At 40.9% G+C, this 18,484-nt stretch overlaps 1 protein-coding gene across 2 annotated transcripts in view; it reads left to right on the top strand.

The window, feature by feature from the left end:
* TXNDC11 (thioredoxin domain containing 11) overlaps positions 1 to 17,451 on the top strand; it is a 213,315-nt gene extending 195,864 nt beyond the window's left edge. For both annotated transcript variants that reach the window (XM_073591072.1, XM_073591073.1), the window contains one exon: positions 757 to 17,451. In XM_073591072.1, the coding sequence (XP_073447173.1) occupies positions 757 to 1,366 (610 nt within the window). In that variant the 3' untranslated portion in view covers positions 1,367 to 17,451. The remainder of the gene's footprint in view (positions 1 to 756) is intronic.
* The last annotated feature ends 1,033 nt before the right edge of the window (positions 17,452 to 18,484 follow it).

The raw sequence follows: 18,484 nt of genomic DNA, 5'->3' as shown, positions 1-18,484 counted from the left end.
TAATTTGCACACTCCCTAACAGAGATGTACTTACTTGAAAAAATGTCATTAAATCATGAGACTGAATACACCACATCAATTTTGTGTGTTTTGTTCAGGTATATTGCCTTTATATTTAGGAACAGTTTGAATGAAGATCTACTGTTTTCCTGTTCAAATATGTTTAAAAAAAATGAATTCCCATGACTGTATGAAAATAAACCATACTGGTTCAAAAGAAACCTCTACTGAACAAATATGTAGGCTGCCTTTACTATTCACTCCTGACAATGCTAGTTCCCTGGCTTTCATGCTGATCAAATGGCATTAACCCTTTAGGAACTGACAAGGAACAAGCCTGCATATCTGTAGTCCTCACCTCTATTTGTCTTTGCTTGATATCGGCCTCAACTGAGCCAGTGGCTCAAACTGCAGATAACAGAGAGCCAGGCTACAAGCACTTTTAAGAGGAGCATGGCAAAGACAAAGAACATGAATGTATCAGGAAAAGTGTGACTTGTTCTTACTTTTTCACATTACTGTAATGTGCGTCTCAAAATACTTGGTATACAGTCTTGTAAATATGTATTAACAGCTCTATCTCTTTGACATCATCCATCTTTCCCAGAATGCTCAATGGCAGGAGTTTTGTGGCCCAGGTTTGTAATGCTGTTGACATTGGTTTCCACTACTGGTAACTCTCAGACATAAGAACTATAATCTGTATTAAGCGGATAATTTCTCTGTAATATTCTACGTATTTGTTTTTATTTTCAGGAAAGACCAAAGTGTATTGTATCCTGAAGATCAGCAGATCACGGTTTCAAACCTTTTGCATTTTATTGTAAAATATGCAACTTTTCCCTCCATGGCAGCTGATCCACCTGCCTCCTGCCCCAAATACTATCTGCGATACAAGGAGGATCAGGTTTCACTTTTGGAACAAGAGATCCAAAGGCTGAGGGCAGAAATTAATGTGCTACACAAGGCTCAGGATCAGCTGGCAGAACTCCTTTCAGAAGCTAGAAAAGATACGCAGGACCTAAAGGTACAAAAGCAGAGATTAGAACAACACAACAAAGCTCTAGAGGTACACAAGCAACAGCTTCAGTCACTGTATGAACAAAAATCCAGAGAGGTCGGGAGCATGGCCGACCAGATGAAAGAGCTGGTGGCCGCTTCTGAGCGTCTCCTGGCAGAGAATGCACTTCTGAAATTTCTTATGGTATCGTTGGAAGCTAATAAAATGAAGACTGAGACAGAGAAGTGTGCCAACAATGAGGATGGAAATCTGCCAAGTCCTGATAACACAGGTATATCTGAAGGAACATCTGATCACCCCAACACAGATGATACACAGACAAAAGAATATAATAAAACAGACTAATTTTTTTTTTTTGGTACAAGACATTTGAAATGTTTATACTGCTTTTCTTACTGTAAATATATTTTCCAGTGTAATGAACTGAGAATCAATAATTCTATTTTTTCAGTGGCTTTTTGGTTTTAGAGTTGGTTCTATTTAGAATGTCAGGGTCTCTGTGCTGGGAAAACTATTTTTTTTCTCCTTGGTGTGGACCTAAATGCAAATCATGTTAGGCTACAAACATCTTGCTGAGATGAATAAATACAATTTGCTTAAAGTGTATTTACAACCAACAACAAACATATAATATATTGCAGCTTAACTGTTTAAAATTTTTTGACTGCATTAGTCTTTTTTTCAGGCTCAGATTACTCCTAAAATTAATTTATACTCCTAATTACAGGAGGGACTTCAAGCAACTTATAATTCTCCACACTCGCTTATATCCACAATATGATGCCCAGCTGCAGTTTACAGAGGGCTACATACACTGGCCTTTCCCGATATGGCACTTAAGCTGATTGGTTGACTGCTTGGGCAACACTGGGGAGGCAGAGTGATTTCCCTATACACTGAATTACTGGGTATTTTTTAAGTGGGGGGGAAGGTAAGTATAGGATTCCTAATAGAAATCTTTCCTGAAATAAATGGAAACTACCCTTAATGATTTAGCATAACAGCCAGGCAACTAACATCTTCTGAAGGAGGTTAGTATTTGCTGTTCTCTCCCTAAAGGAATAATTTAAAGCCCCTCCTGTACAGTGAAATTGTAGCTTTTCTCCATATGGGCCTACTAGTGGTTCACTTCATTTATCCACCACAGCAAAACTCTTAATAAAGCTTTAAACAAACATTTAAATAAAAGATTTTTCATTGTACAAGAATAGAGCATTGTCTGAAGGTAGAATCTGTCAGTCCAATTGCTGCCGTTTTATTGACAAGCTGCTAAGGCACTCAGCACACCCCATTCTTTTATAGGAGCAGAAAGCCTGCAACAACAAGGCCAATGCTGGACTATTCCTCTTCCATAACAAAAAGTTGAATCCTTTATAATTTTCATGCAACAAAAGTTGCGCTTAAAGAGGCCCTGTTTCCAGATCATTTCAACAAATATCTTCTCAGATTGTTTACATATCAAATTTTCAGCATAATTTTTTTGTGTAGACATCCCAAAGGCTGCTACTAGATGCCACCATCATGGGTATGATGTCAGTGGGCAAAGAGCTGTTACTTAGGTGTCACTTTTTAATATTCCCTTCGCTCCTTCTCCAGCCCCTAGGCCAGCACAGACCGTAATTAAACACTCTCAGAAGAGGAGAGGGCTATAGCATGGTGGGTCAAATTTGCTAGCCAGTTCAGAGGCACGTTTCAAGTGGCAAAATTGAAAACATTGCAAGTATGGTGGGTTTTTTTTTTTTCTCTCTTTTTAATTTTTTTCAGTGCTTTATTTAAGCCTTCCCATAATGTAGTTTTATTATCCATCGATTCTGGCAGTTATGTAGGTTGAAAAAAAAGGCAAGTCCATCTAGTTCAACTGAAAGAAAGTAGAACCATTATTTTCCACTGCAGACAGTTTATGCTTCATGTACACGGGACGTTGTTTAACCTCTCCTGGACAATTTAACTTGACAGCTGGAAACTGATGCGTTTGCATTTAAGAGCATTTAAAAAAAAAAAACAATTATTATTTTTTGGTTAAAATGAAAAACGTGTAAACAGAAAGCTGCTAAACGCGGTTGTTACAGGCATTTGGCATTTCAAATGCCTCTGAACATCAGTCCTGAACACATTTTTTTGCGTTCCACAAAATGCTTCTAAACTCAACTGCCTACAAACAACTGTAAATGACCTTGTGTACACGTACTGATAAGATAACAGAGGAGAGTTCAGGGGCAGCTGAAAAAAATGCCCAACTGCTACTAAACATCCGTTTACCAGCAGCAATGTACATGAGACATTAGTCTTCAGTGACATGGCACATCAGCATTGATGCCCTGTGGACACAGTAGGGTGCTTTCACACCGCCATGCTCTGGCTGCTTTGGCTGCTGTGCAATATACCCATACTATCCCATAGACTTCTACTAAATCAGGCTTTTTGGTGCATTTTCTGAACTTGCACCAAAGAAAAAAATTGGTTGGGTGTCACACGAAAGACACCTCCAGATTGCAGCATGCAGGACTTTTGGTGCGCTTTCAGAAAATGCACCAAAAACACCTGATCTAATAGAAGTCTATGGGAAAGCACAGGCAAACCACAATGTGGCAGCTTGAAAGCACCCATGGTCTTGGATGGACATGTATTTGTAAGTTGGCTTTGGTCAAGAAACAAAGAAAATTACAGCTCAGCTCCAGCTAACACTTTTTTAAGGCGTTATAAAAGTTTTGTTTTTTCTCTTGGCGAAGAAATTGTATAAATAAAGTGACCACTGTTTAAAAAAAAAAAATACCACTGTATGCATCTCATCTGTGCTATTTGCTGCAACACATTTTGCTGGTCATTTTGGCTTGGTAAAAGAAGGTTGGAAAATGAATGGTTTTGCTGGCAGGATCAACAAACTCCAAAACAGTGTTACGGGGGAATAATATGTTTTCTGGCGCAATGTACATTTTACAAGATTAAAGTATTTTTACATTTTAGTGAAACCAATTGTTTATGGTTAAGTTATATATCTTGCCACTAAAATTAGATAAAATCTACAGTTGTGTTTAACTGCTTGCTGACCGCCGGCCGTCAATTGACGGCCAGGCGGCGCAGCTCTCGTGGCGGGCGGGCGTCATATGACGGCCTCGCTTTCCCAGCCCACCAGGGGGCGCACGCACGCCGCCGACGGCGATCGCTTGCGGCCGCAATGTCCGCTGGGCACCCGCGATTAACGGTAACACAGCAGGACCGTGGATCTGTGTGTGTAAACACGCAGATCCACAGTCCTGTCAGAGGAGAGGAGACCGATGGTGTTTTCCCAGTACAGAGGAACACCGATCGGTCTCCTCCCCTAGTGAGTCCCCACCCCCTACAGTTAGAATCACTCCCTAGCAACACAGTTAACCCCTCGATCACCACCTAGTGTTAACCCCTTCCCTGCCTGTCACATTTATACAGTAATCAATGCATTTTTATAGCACGGATCGCTGTATAAATGTGAATGGTCCCAAATATGTGTCAAAAGTGTCCGATATGTCCGCCGCAATATCGCAGTCACAATAAAAATCGCAGATCGCCGCCATTACTAGTAAAAAAAATATTAAAAAATTAAAATGTTATAAATCTATCCCCTATTTTGTAGACGCTATAACTTTTGCGCAAACCAATCTATATACGCTTATTGCGATTTTTTTTTTTTACCAAAAATATGTACAAGAATACATATCGGCCTAAACTGAGAAAAAATTTGTTTTAAATTTTAAAAAATTGGATATTTATTATCGCAAAAGGTAAAAATTATAGTGTTTTTTTTGTAAACTTGTCACTCTTTTTTTGTTTATAGCGCAAAAAATAAAAACCGCAGAGGTGATCAAATACCACTAAAAGAAAGCTCTATTTGTGGGGAAAAAAATGATAACAATTTTATTTGGGTACAGTGTTGTATGACCGCGCAATTGTCATTCAAAATGTGACAGCGCTGAAAGCTGAAAAATGGCTTGGGCAGGAAGGGGGTAAAAATGCACTGTATTGAGGTGGTTAAAATAATAGCAGTCCAACATCACTAACCAGATCAATCGCTGTTTTTGGTATAAATTATATTTCTACATGGCAAATAATTTACTAGTAGGTGTAGTAGAGTAATAGAAAACCAACAGACCCAACACTCATGACTTGCATGCTACTGATTCTGTTATTAAAGCATTAATTGAAAGGGGCGTGTTCAAAATAATAGCAGTGTGGAGTTCAATTAGTGAGGTCATTCAGTCTGTGAAAAAACAGGTGTCAAACAAGTGGCTCTTATTTAACCACTTAACTGCTTGCTGACCTGCCGCCGCAGTTTTACTGAGGCAGAATGGCACCGCTGGGCGAAACGATGTTATCTTACATCGCTTCGCCTTTTGGACACTAGGGGCACCGCCCTAGGCGCTCTTGCCCGCAGCGTGTGCCCAACGGGCATGATGACCGCCGGGTACCCGCGATTGCTCGTGACAGAGTGAGAACCGGGATCTGTGTGTGTAAACACACAAATCCTGGTTCTTTCAGGGGAGTAGAGACAGTTCGTGTGTTCATACTAAGTATGAACACCGATCTCTCTCCTCCTAGACGGTCCCATCCCCCCTACAGTTAGAACACAGTTAACCCCTTGATCGCCCCTAGTGTTAACCCCTTCCCTGCCAGTGACCTTTACACAGTAAACAGTGCATTTTTATAGCACTGATCGCTGTATAATTGTGAGTGGTCCCAAAAATGTGTCAAAAGTGTCCAATTTGTCCTCCGCAATATCAAATATAAAAATCGAAGATCGCCGCCATTACTAGTAAAAAAAAATAAAAATACCATAAATCGATCCCCTATTTTGTAGACACTATAACTTTTGCGCAAACCAATCAATATTTTCTTATTGCGATTTTTTTTTTTTTTTTTACCAAAAATATGTAGAAGAATACATATTGGCCTAAACTGAGGGGGAAAAAAATAGTTTTTTTGAAAAAAAAAAAATTTAGTTTGGGTACAGCGTTGCACGACCGCGCAATTGTCAGTTAAAGCTATGCAGTGCCGTATCGCAAAAAATGGCCTGGTCATTGAGCAGCCAAATCTTCCGGGGCTGAAGTGGTTAAGGACCAAACCTTTCAAACTTGGTGTGTACACGTTAAAATCATTTTTGTTTTGCTAGAAAATTACTTAGAACCCCCCCAAACATATTTTTTTTCAGATACCCTAGAAAATAAAATGGTGGTCGTTGCAATACTTTATCACATCGTATTTGTGCAGCGGTCTTATAAGCGCAATTTTTTTCGGAAAAAATACACTTTTTTTTAATTAAAAAAATAAGACAACAGTAAAGTTAGCCCAATTTTTTTTTTTATTATTATTGTGAAAGATAATTTCACACTGACTAAATTGATACCTAACATGTCATGCCTCATAAATGCGCCCACTCGTGTAATGGCAACAAATTTTGATCCTTAAAAATCTCCATAGGCGACGTTTAAAAAATTCTACAGGTTACCAGTTTTGAGTTACAGAGGAGGTCTTTTGCTAGAGTTATTGCTCTCACTCCAACGATCGCGGCAATACCTCACATAGTTACATAGTAGGTGAGGTTGAAAAAAAGACAAGTCCATCAAGACCAACCTATGTGTGTGATTATATGTCAGTATTGCATTGTATATCCCTGTATGTTGCAGTCGTTCAGGTGCTTATCTAATAGTTTTTTTAAACTATCGATGCTCCCCGCTGAGACCACTGCCTGTGGACACATCCTTGTCGCTCTTTCAGTAAAGAACCCTCTACGTAGTTTAAGGTTAAACATCTTTTCTTCTAATTTGGTCACGTGTCTTGTTAAACTCCCTTCCGCTAAAAAGTTTTATCCCTATTGTGGGGTCACCGGTATGGTATTTTTAAATTGAAATCATATCCCCTCTCAAGCGTCTCTTCTCCAGAGAGAATAAGTTCAATGCTCGCAACCTTTCCTCATAACTAATATCCTCCAGACCCTTTATTAGCTTTGTTGCCCTTCATTGTACTCGCTCCATTTCCAGTACATCCTTATTGAGGACTGGTGCCCAGAACTGGACAGCATACTCTAGGTGTGGCCGGACCAGAGTCTCGTAGAGAGGATGAATTATCGTTTTATCTCTGGAGTTGATCCCCTTTTTAATGCATGCCAATATTCAGTTTGCTTTGTTAGCAGCAGCTTGGCATTGCATGCCATTGCTGAGCCTATCATCTACTAGGACCTCCAGGTCCTTTTCCATCCTAGATTCCCCCAGAGGTTCTCCCTCCAGTGTATAGATTGCATTCATATTTTTGCCACCCAAATGCATTATTTTACATTTTTCTACATTAAACCTCATTTGCCATGTAGTTGTCCACTCCATTATTTTGTTCAGATCTTTTTGCAAGGTTTCCACATCCTGCGGAGAAGTGATTACCCTGCTTAGCTTAGTATCGTCCGCAAATACAGATTGAACAGTTTACCCCATCCTCCAGGTTGTTTATGAATAAAATAAATAGGATTGGTCCCAGCACAGAACCCCGGGGGACCCCACTACCCACCTCTGACCATTCCGAGTACTCCCCATTTATCACCACCCTCTGAACTCACCCTTATAGCCAGTTTTCAATCCATGTACTCACCCTATGGTCCATGCCAACGGACCTTATTTTGTACAGTAAACGTTTATGAGGAACTGTGTCAAATGCTTTTGCAAAATCCAGATACACCACGTCCAGGGGCTTTTCTTTATCTAGATGGCATCTCACTTCCTCATAGAAGGTTAATAGATTGGTTTGGCAAGAACAATTCTTCATGAATCCATGCTGATTACTGCTAATGATCCCATTCTCGTTACTAAAATCCTGTATATAGTCCCTTATCATCCTCTCCAAGAGCTTGCATACTATTGATGTTAGGCTAACTGGTCTGTAATTCCCAGGGATGTATTTTGGGCCCTTTTTAAATATTGGTGCTACATTGGCTTTTCTCCAATCACCTGGTACCATTCCAGGCAGTAGACTGTCAGTCAAGTAATTGCCAGACCATTGTTCCTAATTTTTACTGAGTTCCCTAAGTACCCTCGGATGCAAGCCATCTGGTCCCGGTGATTTATTAAGTTTCCCAAGTCTAATTTTTATTCTGTCCTCTGTTAACCATGGAGGTGCTTCCTGTGATGTGGCATAAGGATAAAAACTGCAGTTTTGGTCACTGAAACCCCCTGATTCCCTCATGAAGACTGAGGAGAATCATAAATTCAATATCTTCGCCATCCTTTGTAACCAGATGTCCTTCCTCATTCTTTATGGGGCCAATATGGCCTGTCCTCCCTTTTTTACTGTTTACAAGAATTTCTTGCGATTTTTTTTTTTTCTTTTTTTTTTGCACTTCTCCGCTATGTGTCATTCTATGTGTCTTAGCTGCCCTAATTGGACCCTTACATTTCTTGTTGCATTCTTTATAAAGTCTGAATGCTGATGATGATCCCTCAACCCAGTATTTTTTGAAGGACTTCTCCTTTGTTTTTATATGCATTTTTACATTGGAGTTAAGCCATCCAGGACTTTTGTTTGCTCTTTTAAATGTATTACCCCAATGGGATGCATTGGCTAATGCCCTTATTTAATATGCTCTTAAAGCAAACCCATCTCTCCTCCATGTTCTTTGTTCCAAAGACTTTATCCCATATTTTCATGCCTTCTAACAAGGTTCGTAGTTTTGTGAAGTTGGCTGTTTTTAAATTCAGTGTCTTTGTATTCCCCTTATGTTTCCTATTTGTGTGATTTATACTGAAGCCAATTGACCTGTGATTGCTGTTTCCTATATTGCCCCGTATTTCCACATCTGTGATCAGGTCTGTATTGTTGGTAATCAGTAGATCCAGTAACACTGTATTTCTAGTTGATGCATCTACCATGTAAACCATGAAATTATCCTGCAAGACATTTAAGAACTGGCAAGCCTTCGGTGAATGCGTGGTTCCCTCCGCCCAGTCTATGTCTGGATAATTAAAATCCCCCATTATGATAACTCTTACCATCCTTGCTGCTAATCTAACTTGTGATAGGAGATCCGTCTCAGGTTAGGGGGCCTATAGCTTACTCCCAGTAATATTTTCCCCTTAGCTTCATCCCTTTGGAGCTCTACCCTAGCTCCCTTAGTGATGCCATCTCTCACATTCACTTGTACATTATTCTTGATATATAGGCGTACCCATCCCCCTTTTTTACCCTGTCTATCTCTGCGATAAAGGGTATACCCTTGAATGATTGCCAGCCAATCGTGAGAGCTGTTGATCCAGGTCTCTGAAATTCCCACAAAATCCAAATCCTCCTTGTACAACAGTATCTCTAGTTCATCCACCCCTCCCCCCCCCCCCCCCGGTTGCCTAGTTTAAAAACCCCTCTAACTTTTTCGCCATCTTTACTCCCAGCTGATCTGCACCCTCCTCATTTAGGTGCAGTCCGTCCCTTCTATAGTACTGGTGATCGACTGAGAAGTCGGCCCAATCCTCCAGGAACCCAAACCCCTCCTTACTACACCAGCTCTTCAGCCACTTGTTTACTTCCCTAATCTCCCTCTGCCTTTCTGGTGTGGCTCGATGTACCAGTAGTATTCCTGAGAATACTACCTTGGAGGTCCTTTTCCTCAATTTAGCTCCCAAGTCCCTAAAATAGTTCTTTAGGACACTCCATCTGCCTCTGACTTTGTCATTGGTGCCAATGTGCACCATGACAGCCAGGTCTTCCCCAGCCCCTCCCAGTAATCTGTCCACCAGATCCGTGATGTACCGAACCCGAGCGCCCGGTAGACAACATACAGTTTGGCGCTTCTGGTCTTTGTTACAGATTGCCCTCTCTGTATTAAAAATTGAGTCCCCTATCACCAGAATCTGTCTTTCTTTTCCTTTCCCTTCGCTTCCTCCCCACTCTCACTGGAGGAGTCCTTCCCCTGCAGCTAGGAGAGTCCCTCATCTCCAGCAGTGCTGGTCCCTGACTGGTTTCACCAATGTCACTCAATGGAGCATACTTATTGGGATGCTCCAGCCCTGGATCGGCCTCCCTGGCACTTCCCCCTCTACCCTTCCTGACTGTCACCCATCTACTCTTTCCTAGTGCCTGCACCTCTTTGTCTCCACCCGCCTCTGTGCTGGCACCTGCCGTGTACATTCCTGGCTCTCCTTTAGTATGGAGGGACTTCTCAGTGCTGACAGTTGCTTCCCCAGATTCAGAACCTGGGCTTCCAGGGAAACAATGTGCTTACATTTTTCACAGCAGTATTCGCCCTCGATCGGATGATCAAAGAAGGCATACATGCCGCAAGCTGTACACTGAGTTGCATCTCCACACCCACCGGGTATCGTACCTACTAATTTGATGATAGGTAATTTGGACAGGGTATAATCCCCAAACAACTAGCTTCCTGCAACTAATACTCAGCATGAAAATACACGGGTACTCGCAGACCCACATGCACACACACAATGCACAAGTACTAACAATCCACACACGCTACTCAGACAACACTCAGGTACTCACAATACACAGGTACTACCTGACACTAATACTCAATACAGCCCACGTGCACTCGCAGCACTCATGTACTTAAAATACACAGGTACACACACACACACCCTACACAGGTACTTGAACCCTGTTACAACCTATTGTTTTCAACTCTGATTTTTTAACTCACCACTTAGTCCAGTTCCACTAACTGCGTTTTTTTAACTCCCCACTTAGTCCAGTTCCACTAACTGGTTTTTAACTCGCCACAGTCCAGTTCCACTTTCTAAGTTCCAGCAAGCTCAAAGATGAGCAGGCTCACAATGAGTTCTACAGAAGGTTATATAGGCCTCAAGCACCTGTGACCAATTAACCACTCCCCTTAATTAGTAGGCTGAAGGAAGAAAAAAAAAAAAAGCTGTTTAAAAAGTGACAGAAAAAGGTGTTAAAAAGCTACAAGGAAAAGCCCCAAAAAGAACTTAAAAATGCAACCCAGCAATCAAAAAGCAAAACTTGTTCGCACTCTGACTTACGTATGCGTTTGCTTCTGCGCGCAAGCTCAGCAAGACGGGGCACCTTAATTTTTATTTTATTTGTTCCTATTTATTTAACTTTTTATTTTTACACTGTCCTTTTAAAAAAAAAAAAATTTGGGTCACTTTTATTCCTATTACAAAAAATGCATGACAGGACCTCAAAGACCTCAGATCTTACATTTACACTTGAATTCAACAAAATAAAAAATTTTTTTTTAATAAAAATTTCCCCTTTAAGACCATTGGGCGGAAGTGACGTTTGACGTCGCTTCCGTCATCCAATGTTATGGAGCAGAGCTGGGGCCATCTTTCCCTCACTCGGCTCCAATTCTCAGAGGGGAGAGGGCACGATTGGTTCCGCCACTACCGAAGGCTCAGGTAAGCGGCGGAGACGACCGGAGCGTGGCGGGGGGCATCTCCCGCCCCCAATAAAAGTGATCTTGCAGCGAATCTGCCGCAGAGACCAGTTTTATCAGAAAGAGAACCGTCCACCATTTAAGAATAAACCGGTATTCTACAACAAAGTGCGGACCGCAAGTGGTTAAGGACAAAGGCAGCAAATGTTGTGTATGCTGAGTATAGTGCATTTCTCTCTGAAAATCGGAGTAAAATGGGTCGTTCCAGACAATGTTCATTCGAACAGCGTACTTTGATTAAAAAGTTGATTTGAGAGGGGAAAACATATAAAGAAGTGCAGAAACTAATAGGCTGGTTAGCTAAAATGATCTCAAATGCTTTAAAATGGCAACCAAAACCAGAAAGACATGGAGGAAAACTACCATTTGAATGGATCGAAGAATAGCCTCAGCCAATGATCAGCTTCAGGGTGACGAAAGAAGGTGTAAAGTTACCTGTGAGTACTGTAACAATTAGAAGACATCTATGTGACGGCAAGCTATCGGAAAGAAGCCCCCGCAAAGTGCCATTGTTGAAAAAACGTGCTGAAGAGGTTACAATTTGTCAAAGAACACATTGACTGGCCTAAAGAGAAATGGAGCAACATTTTGTGTACTGATGAAAGCAAGATTGTTCTTTATGGGTTTAGGAGATGCAGACAGTTTCAGACGACTCCCAAACACTGAATTCAGGCCACACTTCACACTGTGAAGACAGTGAAGCATGGTGGCGCAAGCATCATGATATGGGGATGTTTCTCATACTATGGTGTTGGGCTTATCGCATACCAGGGATCATGGATTCATTTGACTACATCAAAATACTTGAAGAGGTCATGTTGCTTTATGCCGAAGAGGAAATGCCCTTGAAATCGGTGTTTCAACAAGACAACAACCCCAACTACATCAGTAAGCGAGCACCATTTTGGTTCCAGACCAACAATATTAATGTTATGGGGTGGCCAGCCCAATCTCCGGACCTTAATCCAATAGAAAACTTGTGGGGTGACATAAAGATGCTGTTTCTGAGGTAAAACCAAGAAATGCAGAGGAATTGTGGAATGTAGTGCAATTATCCTGGGCTGGAATACCTGTTCACAGGTGCCAGAAGTTGGTTGACTCCATGCAACACAGATTTGAAGCAGTTCACAGAAACGGTGGTTGTACAACTTATTAGTTCAGTGATATGATTTGTGATAGACATTGACCCAATGCATTTGCATGTATGGAAATAAAAGCTATTATAAGGATTTTGAGCTTTAATCACTTTTTTAACCACTTGCCTACTGGGCACTTTTACTCCCTTCCTGCCCAGGCCAATTTTTAGCGCTGTCGCACTTTGAATGACAATTGCGTAGTCATGCTACACTGTACCCAAACCAAATTTTTATAATCTTTTCACACAAATAGAGCTTTTTTTTGGTGCTATTTAAAGCGGAGTTCCACCCAAAAGTTGAACTTCTGCTTATATGCTACCTCTGATGCCACATTTTGCCGCCTTTGAGGGGGGAACGGGGACCAGTTTGACAGGTCCCCTTTCCCACTTCTGGGAAATGGGCTGCGGCCCGATCTCCCACAAGTTCACTTAGAAAGTTCAGGGCGCTTTGTGCATTCGCAGTAGGGAACCAGGAGTGAAGCCGGTTATTGGCTCTCTTTTCGTCTGTCATAATGAGGACAGGAGTCCTGAAAGCCAGCTTCTATTTACATTTACTTTCTATTGTGATTGGACACAGCTGATCATGTGATAAAAAGCTGCTGATTGGCTCTTTGCCTCAATCTGTAATCGGCGGTGTCCTCTGGACGCTGCAATCACGGGAGGCCATCAAATGACGGCTCCCAGAACTAGCCATCCGCACTGTAGCCATCATGCTATACCGCGGTCAGCAAGTGGTTAAACACATTGCTATTATTTTTAACACAACTGTATGTACAGAGTAACATCCACATCTACTAATTTTCATATATACTGTATGTTTTGCTTCCTCCCTAGTAGTGCTGCCCAGTAATTGTTCCTCTTCTCATGTGGGTCTTAGGGCTAGTTTACACTTGCTTCAAAACAAGGCTTTGGACAGGCTTTGTTAAAGCTCTCTGAATGCCAGTCAAAGCCACTGTCACTAAATAAAATGGTTAGATTACAGTGCTGTTTACACGTTGCATTTGCTTTGCTTTGGATTCGCTTTAGTGGTTCTTCAAAGCCTCCATAGAACTCTTTTGAGATGCTTTATGTCAGCTTTAGTTTTGCTTTGTTTTGGAAAAATTGCAGATATGAGACATCCACACACAGGGCATTCCTCAAGCTTCAACAAAGCTTCAAAAGAGCACCACTGAAGCTTAATCGAAGCACCACCCAAGCATAAAAAACACATCATAAAAGCATATTGAAGCGGTAGGCGCTTTAATGTGTGTTCAAGCCAAAGCAAGTGTAAATGAGCCCTTACACTGTCACTTATGGTCCATGCACACTGACTTAAAAAATTGCTACTTCTAGAGATTAGCATTTTCCCTGTAGAAGCCACTCAGTGTTATCCTATGTATCCATGCACATGAGCACGTTTAGAGGCAGAACAAAAAAATAAAAACCTCTGGCTTGCGTTTTTGAGGAGTTTTCTGGTAGAAAAAAAAACGCTAAACGTTCCTAAATGCCTGTACAAAAATGTTTTATATTTAGTGTGTTTTTCTGCCAAAAGAATTGCCGTTTTTAAAGCCCAGTGTGCATAAACCCTAAATGGTAACTGAAAAAAAAATAATAACCTCTTGGTAGCTTATTCTGTTATCTCAGCAATTGTCTTAAAATTGCATTTACTTTGAAACATGGATACACTTTTCCTTGTCCACCTGGGAGCTCTAGAAGTTTCCCCAAATCACCCCACCCTTTGTGTGTTCCAGCACTTCCCATTACATTCCTCTTAAGGTAACATCCATGTGGGTGCATGGCCCTGAACACACATAGTGTGCTCTCCAACATCCTGGAATATAAGTTTCTCCATTAGGGACACAGCACTGTAGAGTCTTTTTTTGATCTACCAACCCTCAAAACTGAAAAATTCTGATTCTATACTTTGCTGCAAACTATTCTGCAGTGCTATGTTTGACTGAGGGGCAAGCATCTTCTGTGTTGGTACAAATCAGTCAAATCATAGCCTGGACGGTTAACCACGGATATTGATCAATATGCAAGATCTTGTGGGTTTTTTTTTTTTTTTTGCTTTAATGTGAAGATTTGATTTGGTAATTCAAGCCATGTACAGTGCCCAAAAAGAACTCACCTCTTGGAAGTTTTCGGGTGTTATGTTCATGGAATATTGAATCACAGTGGCTTTAATTTTTTTCACTAAACATAAATAAGCTCTTTTAATGTCAAATTAATAAAGGCTATCTGAAAAGTGATTTAAATTAACAATATAAACACCCTAGCAGTCAGAATTGAGTATATGCAATTACATTCTCGATCAGCTTTGCACAGCTGGGCTCCACTGCCTCCCCAAAGCCTCATACGCACTAGTCTTTTTTTTTTTTTTTTTCTTCAACCCAGCAGGGTGCAAAAAAGAAAAAAACTGACTGCGCAGGAGAAGCTTCTGCACGAACTATGCAATGTTAGTACAATGATCTCCCCTGCTGTTCTTTTGTGTTCTGACAGGGGGCTGCCCCCCTCCCTCCGCCAAAACACTTTGGTCAGTGCTCTCAGCCATTGGCTGAGAGTGCTGATCTGGAGCCAATCTGCAGACCTTTTTCAGTCATGCCCCTTGGACAGAAGCTGACTGTTCAGGCCGACTCCAGTACACATGGGCCAAATACCAGCCTTATAATATTGCTCCAGTCAGGTTGCACCATAAGCAAACAGCCTTTTTTTTTTTCTTCATTCTAGCTACAAATTCTCTATTGATTTCAGATCTGGACTCTGTCCTAGCCAGGACTTTATAGTTTTGGCTTTCTATAAGACAAAGCTGTCTTTAGGTTTTTTGTAAATTGCAGTGTTTCCCTGTAATTATATTACCCTCGCAGGCCCTTCAGGACCTGCTGCACAAAAATAGCCTTGTAGCATGATGCTGCCACCACCATGCTTCATTTAATTCACAAAAGGCAATGCACACCCCTCAACATCATGACTTGTGCATAGTCCACTGACCCCTTGGGCCCATCATCCACAAAAGTATTTGTATACTGAGACTTGGCAAAGAACTGACACAAGTCCAAAACGTGGTGATATATGAAGGGTTTTACATTTTGTAATGCCTTTTTGCTACCCAATAAAAGGGCTTATATTTTACTACTGCTGAAATCTTCACTTTTGTGGAAGCACCACCATGTTTAATAGTAGGTGTGGTGCATGTATGCTGGTGAGTAGTCAAAAGCTCAAATAGCATTTTAGTCTAAAGCTCAATTTTGGTCTTCACAGACCATGGAACAACTTTTAGCGGATGTCAAAATCTCTGGCAAACTGTGGGAATAATTTCACATGAGTAGCCTTTGAAACTCTCCTCATAAGGCTGGGTTCAGACTATTGCAAATTGGATGCGGAGATTTCTCAGCATCCAATTCGCATAGCAGAAGATTGTGACAGGCTCACACATCTCCACAGTGGCTCCGGTGCAAATTGCATAGGAGCCCTGTGCGTCTTTTGGTCCATTTCAGGTCCGAATTCAGACCAAAATTTGTGCTGAAATTGAACCTGAAACAGTGAATGGAGACGCACTGGACTCCTGCTGTGAGCTGCTGCGTGTTCTAGTGTGAACTCAGCCTTAAGCAGCGACTGGCGAAGCACTCGGGCAATACTTATTGTATGCATGGGCTCTCCAATCACCATTATTAAGGCCTGTAACTGCTTCAGTGGTCATAGGTCTCTTGGAGAATCCTTGCTCAGTTTTGCTAGACAGCCTTTTCTTCTGATTTACAGCTGTGTACCAAAAATTATTTTTATGTCTTTAAGCTCCATCCGTTTTATTGATTTACCTGTACTCTAAAGCCTGATACACACTACAATTTTATTTTTTTCGTGCATCCTGCTGGGTTGAACAAAAAAAAAAAAAAACCTGACAGTTCCGGTCGGAACCACTGTACTCCCTATGCAAAGTAAGTACAATGATCTCCCTCACTGAGCTGTTGTGTTGACAGGAGACAGTCCACCAGAACATTGATCAGCACTCTGTCGGTCAGCTGCTGGATTTCCATACACAATCCCAAATGTCAGCTGTTTTTTTTTGTTTTTTTAAACTGGCCAATGTCTTCCTGACATTCAGCCTGGTGTGTAGGGGGCTTAAGGGTATTCTGTGACTTGGAAAGGTTATTTACTTTGTGTGTGTGTCTGCTAGACTGTGTTGCTTATATCTTCAAGGTATAGATACTGACTCACTATAAGTCTGACCTATCCGATAACTGTATTTCTACTACAGCTACACGAGCAATCTCCATTTAGCTAATTATGTGACACTGGAAAATAACTGTCTGCCCTGTGATGATATAGGTGTGTCTTAATAAATGGGATGTATGCTTGGTTGTGTCCACAAAATTTGCTTTGACAAAATATGAAAAACCTCCAAGAATGTGACCACTTTTTATGAATACTGTATCTAAGGGCACAGAAGGGAAAAAAAATTGTCAAAACAATCATCAAAAGGAATAATTTGTTTACAATGAATTTATCTTTTCAATCATCTGATTTGTATAAAAATGTTGTAATGTGGCAGGTATCTCTTAATAGTAAAAAAAAAAAAGATATATGTAATTTCATTGCCCTACAGTATTGTAAGCAAGACAAAACATGACATACATCTTGTGATTAGAGAAGAAAAGACATGAATGAACAAAGTTTGTTATTGTAATGTCTTTATTATTATGGCTTCCTTTTTTAAAAAAAAAAAAGTATTTATGGCACAATTCTAATCAGATTTCATTTTATCTGATATGACTACTGAGCTCTTAATAGTTACGTGTCACATGGCAATGAACACAGATTTCATACAGTCAGTACAAAGATGTCCAGCTTTCAAAATCCTGTTAAATTTCACTTGAAAATAAAACTTTGATTCTACTTATGTCTTGTGGTGTCTTTCTGCATGTGTGACACTTTGCTGACAAAGCTTTAGTTCTTCCACATATTCTGTATACCAACATGGCACAACTCCAAGTGTGAACAAGTTGCTCCTTTATTAAGCCCCTTCAGAGGGTCCCCTGTAAGAAACACCAGGAAATATTGGTGCAAGTGAAAGAACCATGTTTTTGGTTGCAGGGACACTGTAAACATCTGAAATCACAACTCTGCCATGGCTAGGAAGGAGGGGTAGTAATACGCTATATAAAATAAATGCGATCTGGCAGTCTTCTTTTGATAAGTGCTTTTCATACAAAAGTTTTAGTTGCTCTTCAAAATAACCAACAAGAGTCATTCTCCCTCTGGATTCCAAGCAACTGTTAACTCCAATTAAGCCTGTTATAATCTTGACTGGTTCAGCAGGGACTGGCTGATATTTGAACTATGTATGGGCAGGCTTATTGTACCCAAGTTGATTGATCAATCAACTTGGGTCAACAGGCCTGTTGGATTTTGCATGTGGTTATTGCCAGTGGCTGCTAGCATTAATCACTGTGAACACAATGGCTCTGTGGGAGGGTTTCCCCTATCAACACAATTTTCTTCCCTCCAACTTATGGTTGGAGGAAAGAAATTTACTCCATCCATGGCTGGCATTAGGTTGATGTCACGGCAGAATCAACCCATAGAGGGCTACCACTTAATTCTACGGATGCTTTCCCTTGCTGGCCATGGCACACTACCTAACCTATTTCACTAAAAACCTATTTCACTAAAAAGGGAGCAATATGTGGCTAGCGAGGGAGCAACCCAAAACAGGTGATTTGTTAGCGATCCAATCACCAACGGGATTGCTCTTGTGATGGAGCCATAAAGCTATTCAAAAAGTTAATCATTTTAGATACAGTTGGAAAGAAACGCAATTTTTTGTAAATTGTGTAGAAGTATCAGACTGTTCCTGATTATATCCAGCATGCTTGGATCACATGTATACTTACTCAACAGTGGTCCAACATACCAAAATGTTAGTTAC

Source organism: Aquarana catesbeiana, linkage group LG06, assembly GCF_042186555.1.
Source record: "Aquarana catesbeiana isolate 2022-GZ linkage group LG06, ASM4218655v1, whole genome shotgun sequence".
In the NCBI taxonomy this organism is placed as follows: domain Eukaryota; kingdom Metazoa; phylum Chordata; class Amphibia; order Anura; family Ranidae; genus Aquarana; species Aquarana catesbeiana.
The sequence above is the reverse complement of the archived record's forward strand: the minus strand, read 5'-3'. Positions and strand labels throughout refer to the sequence as shown.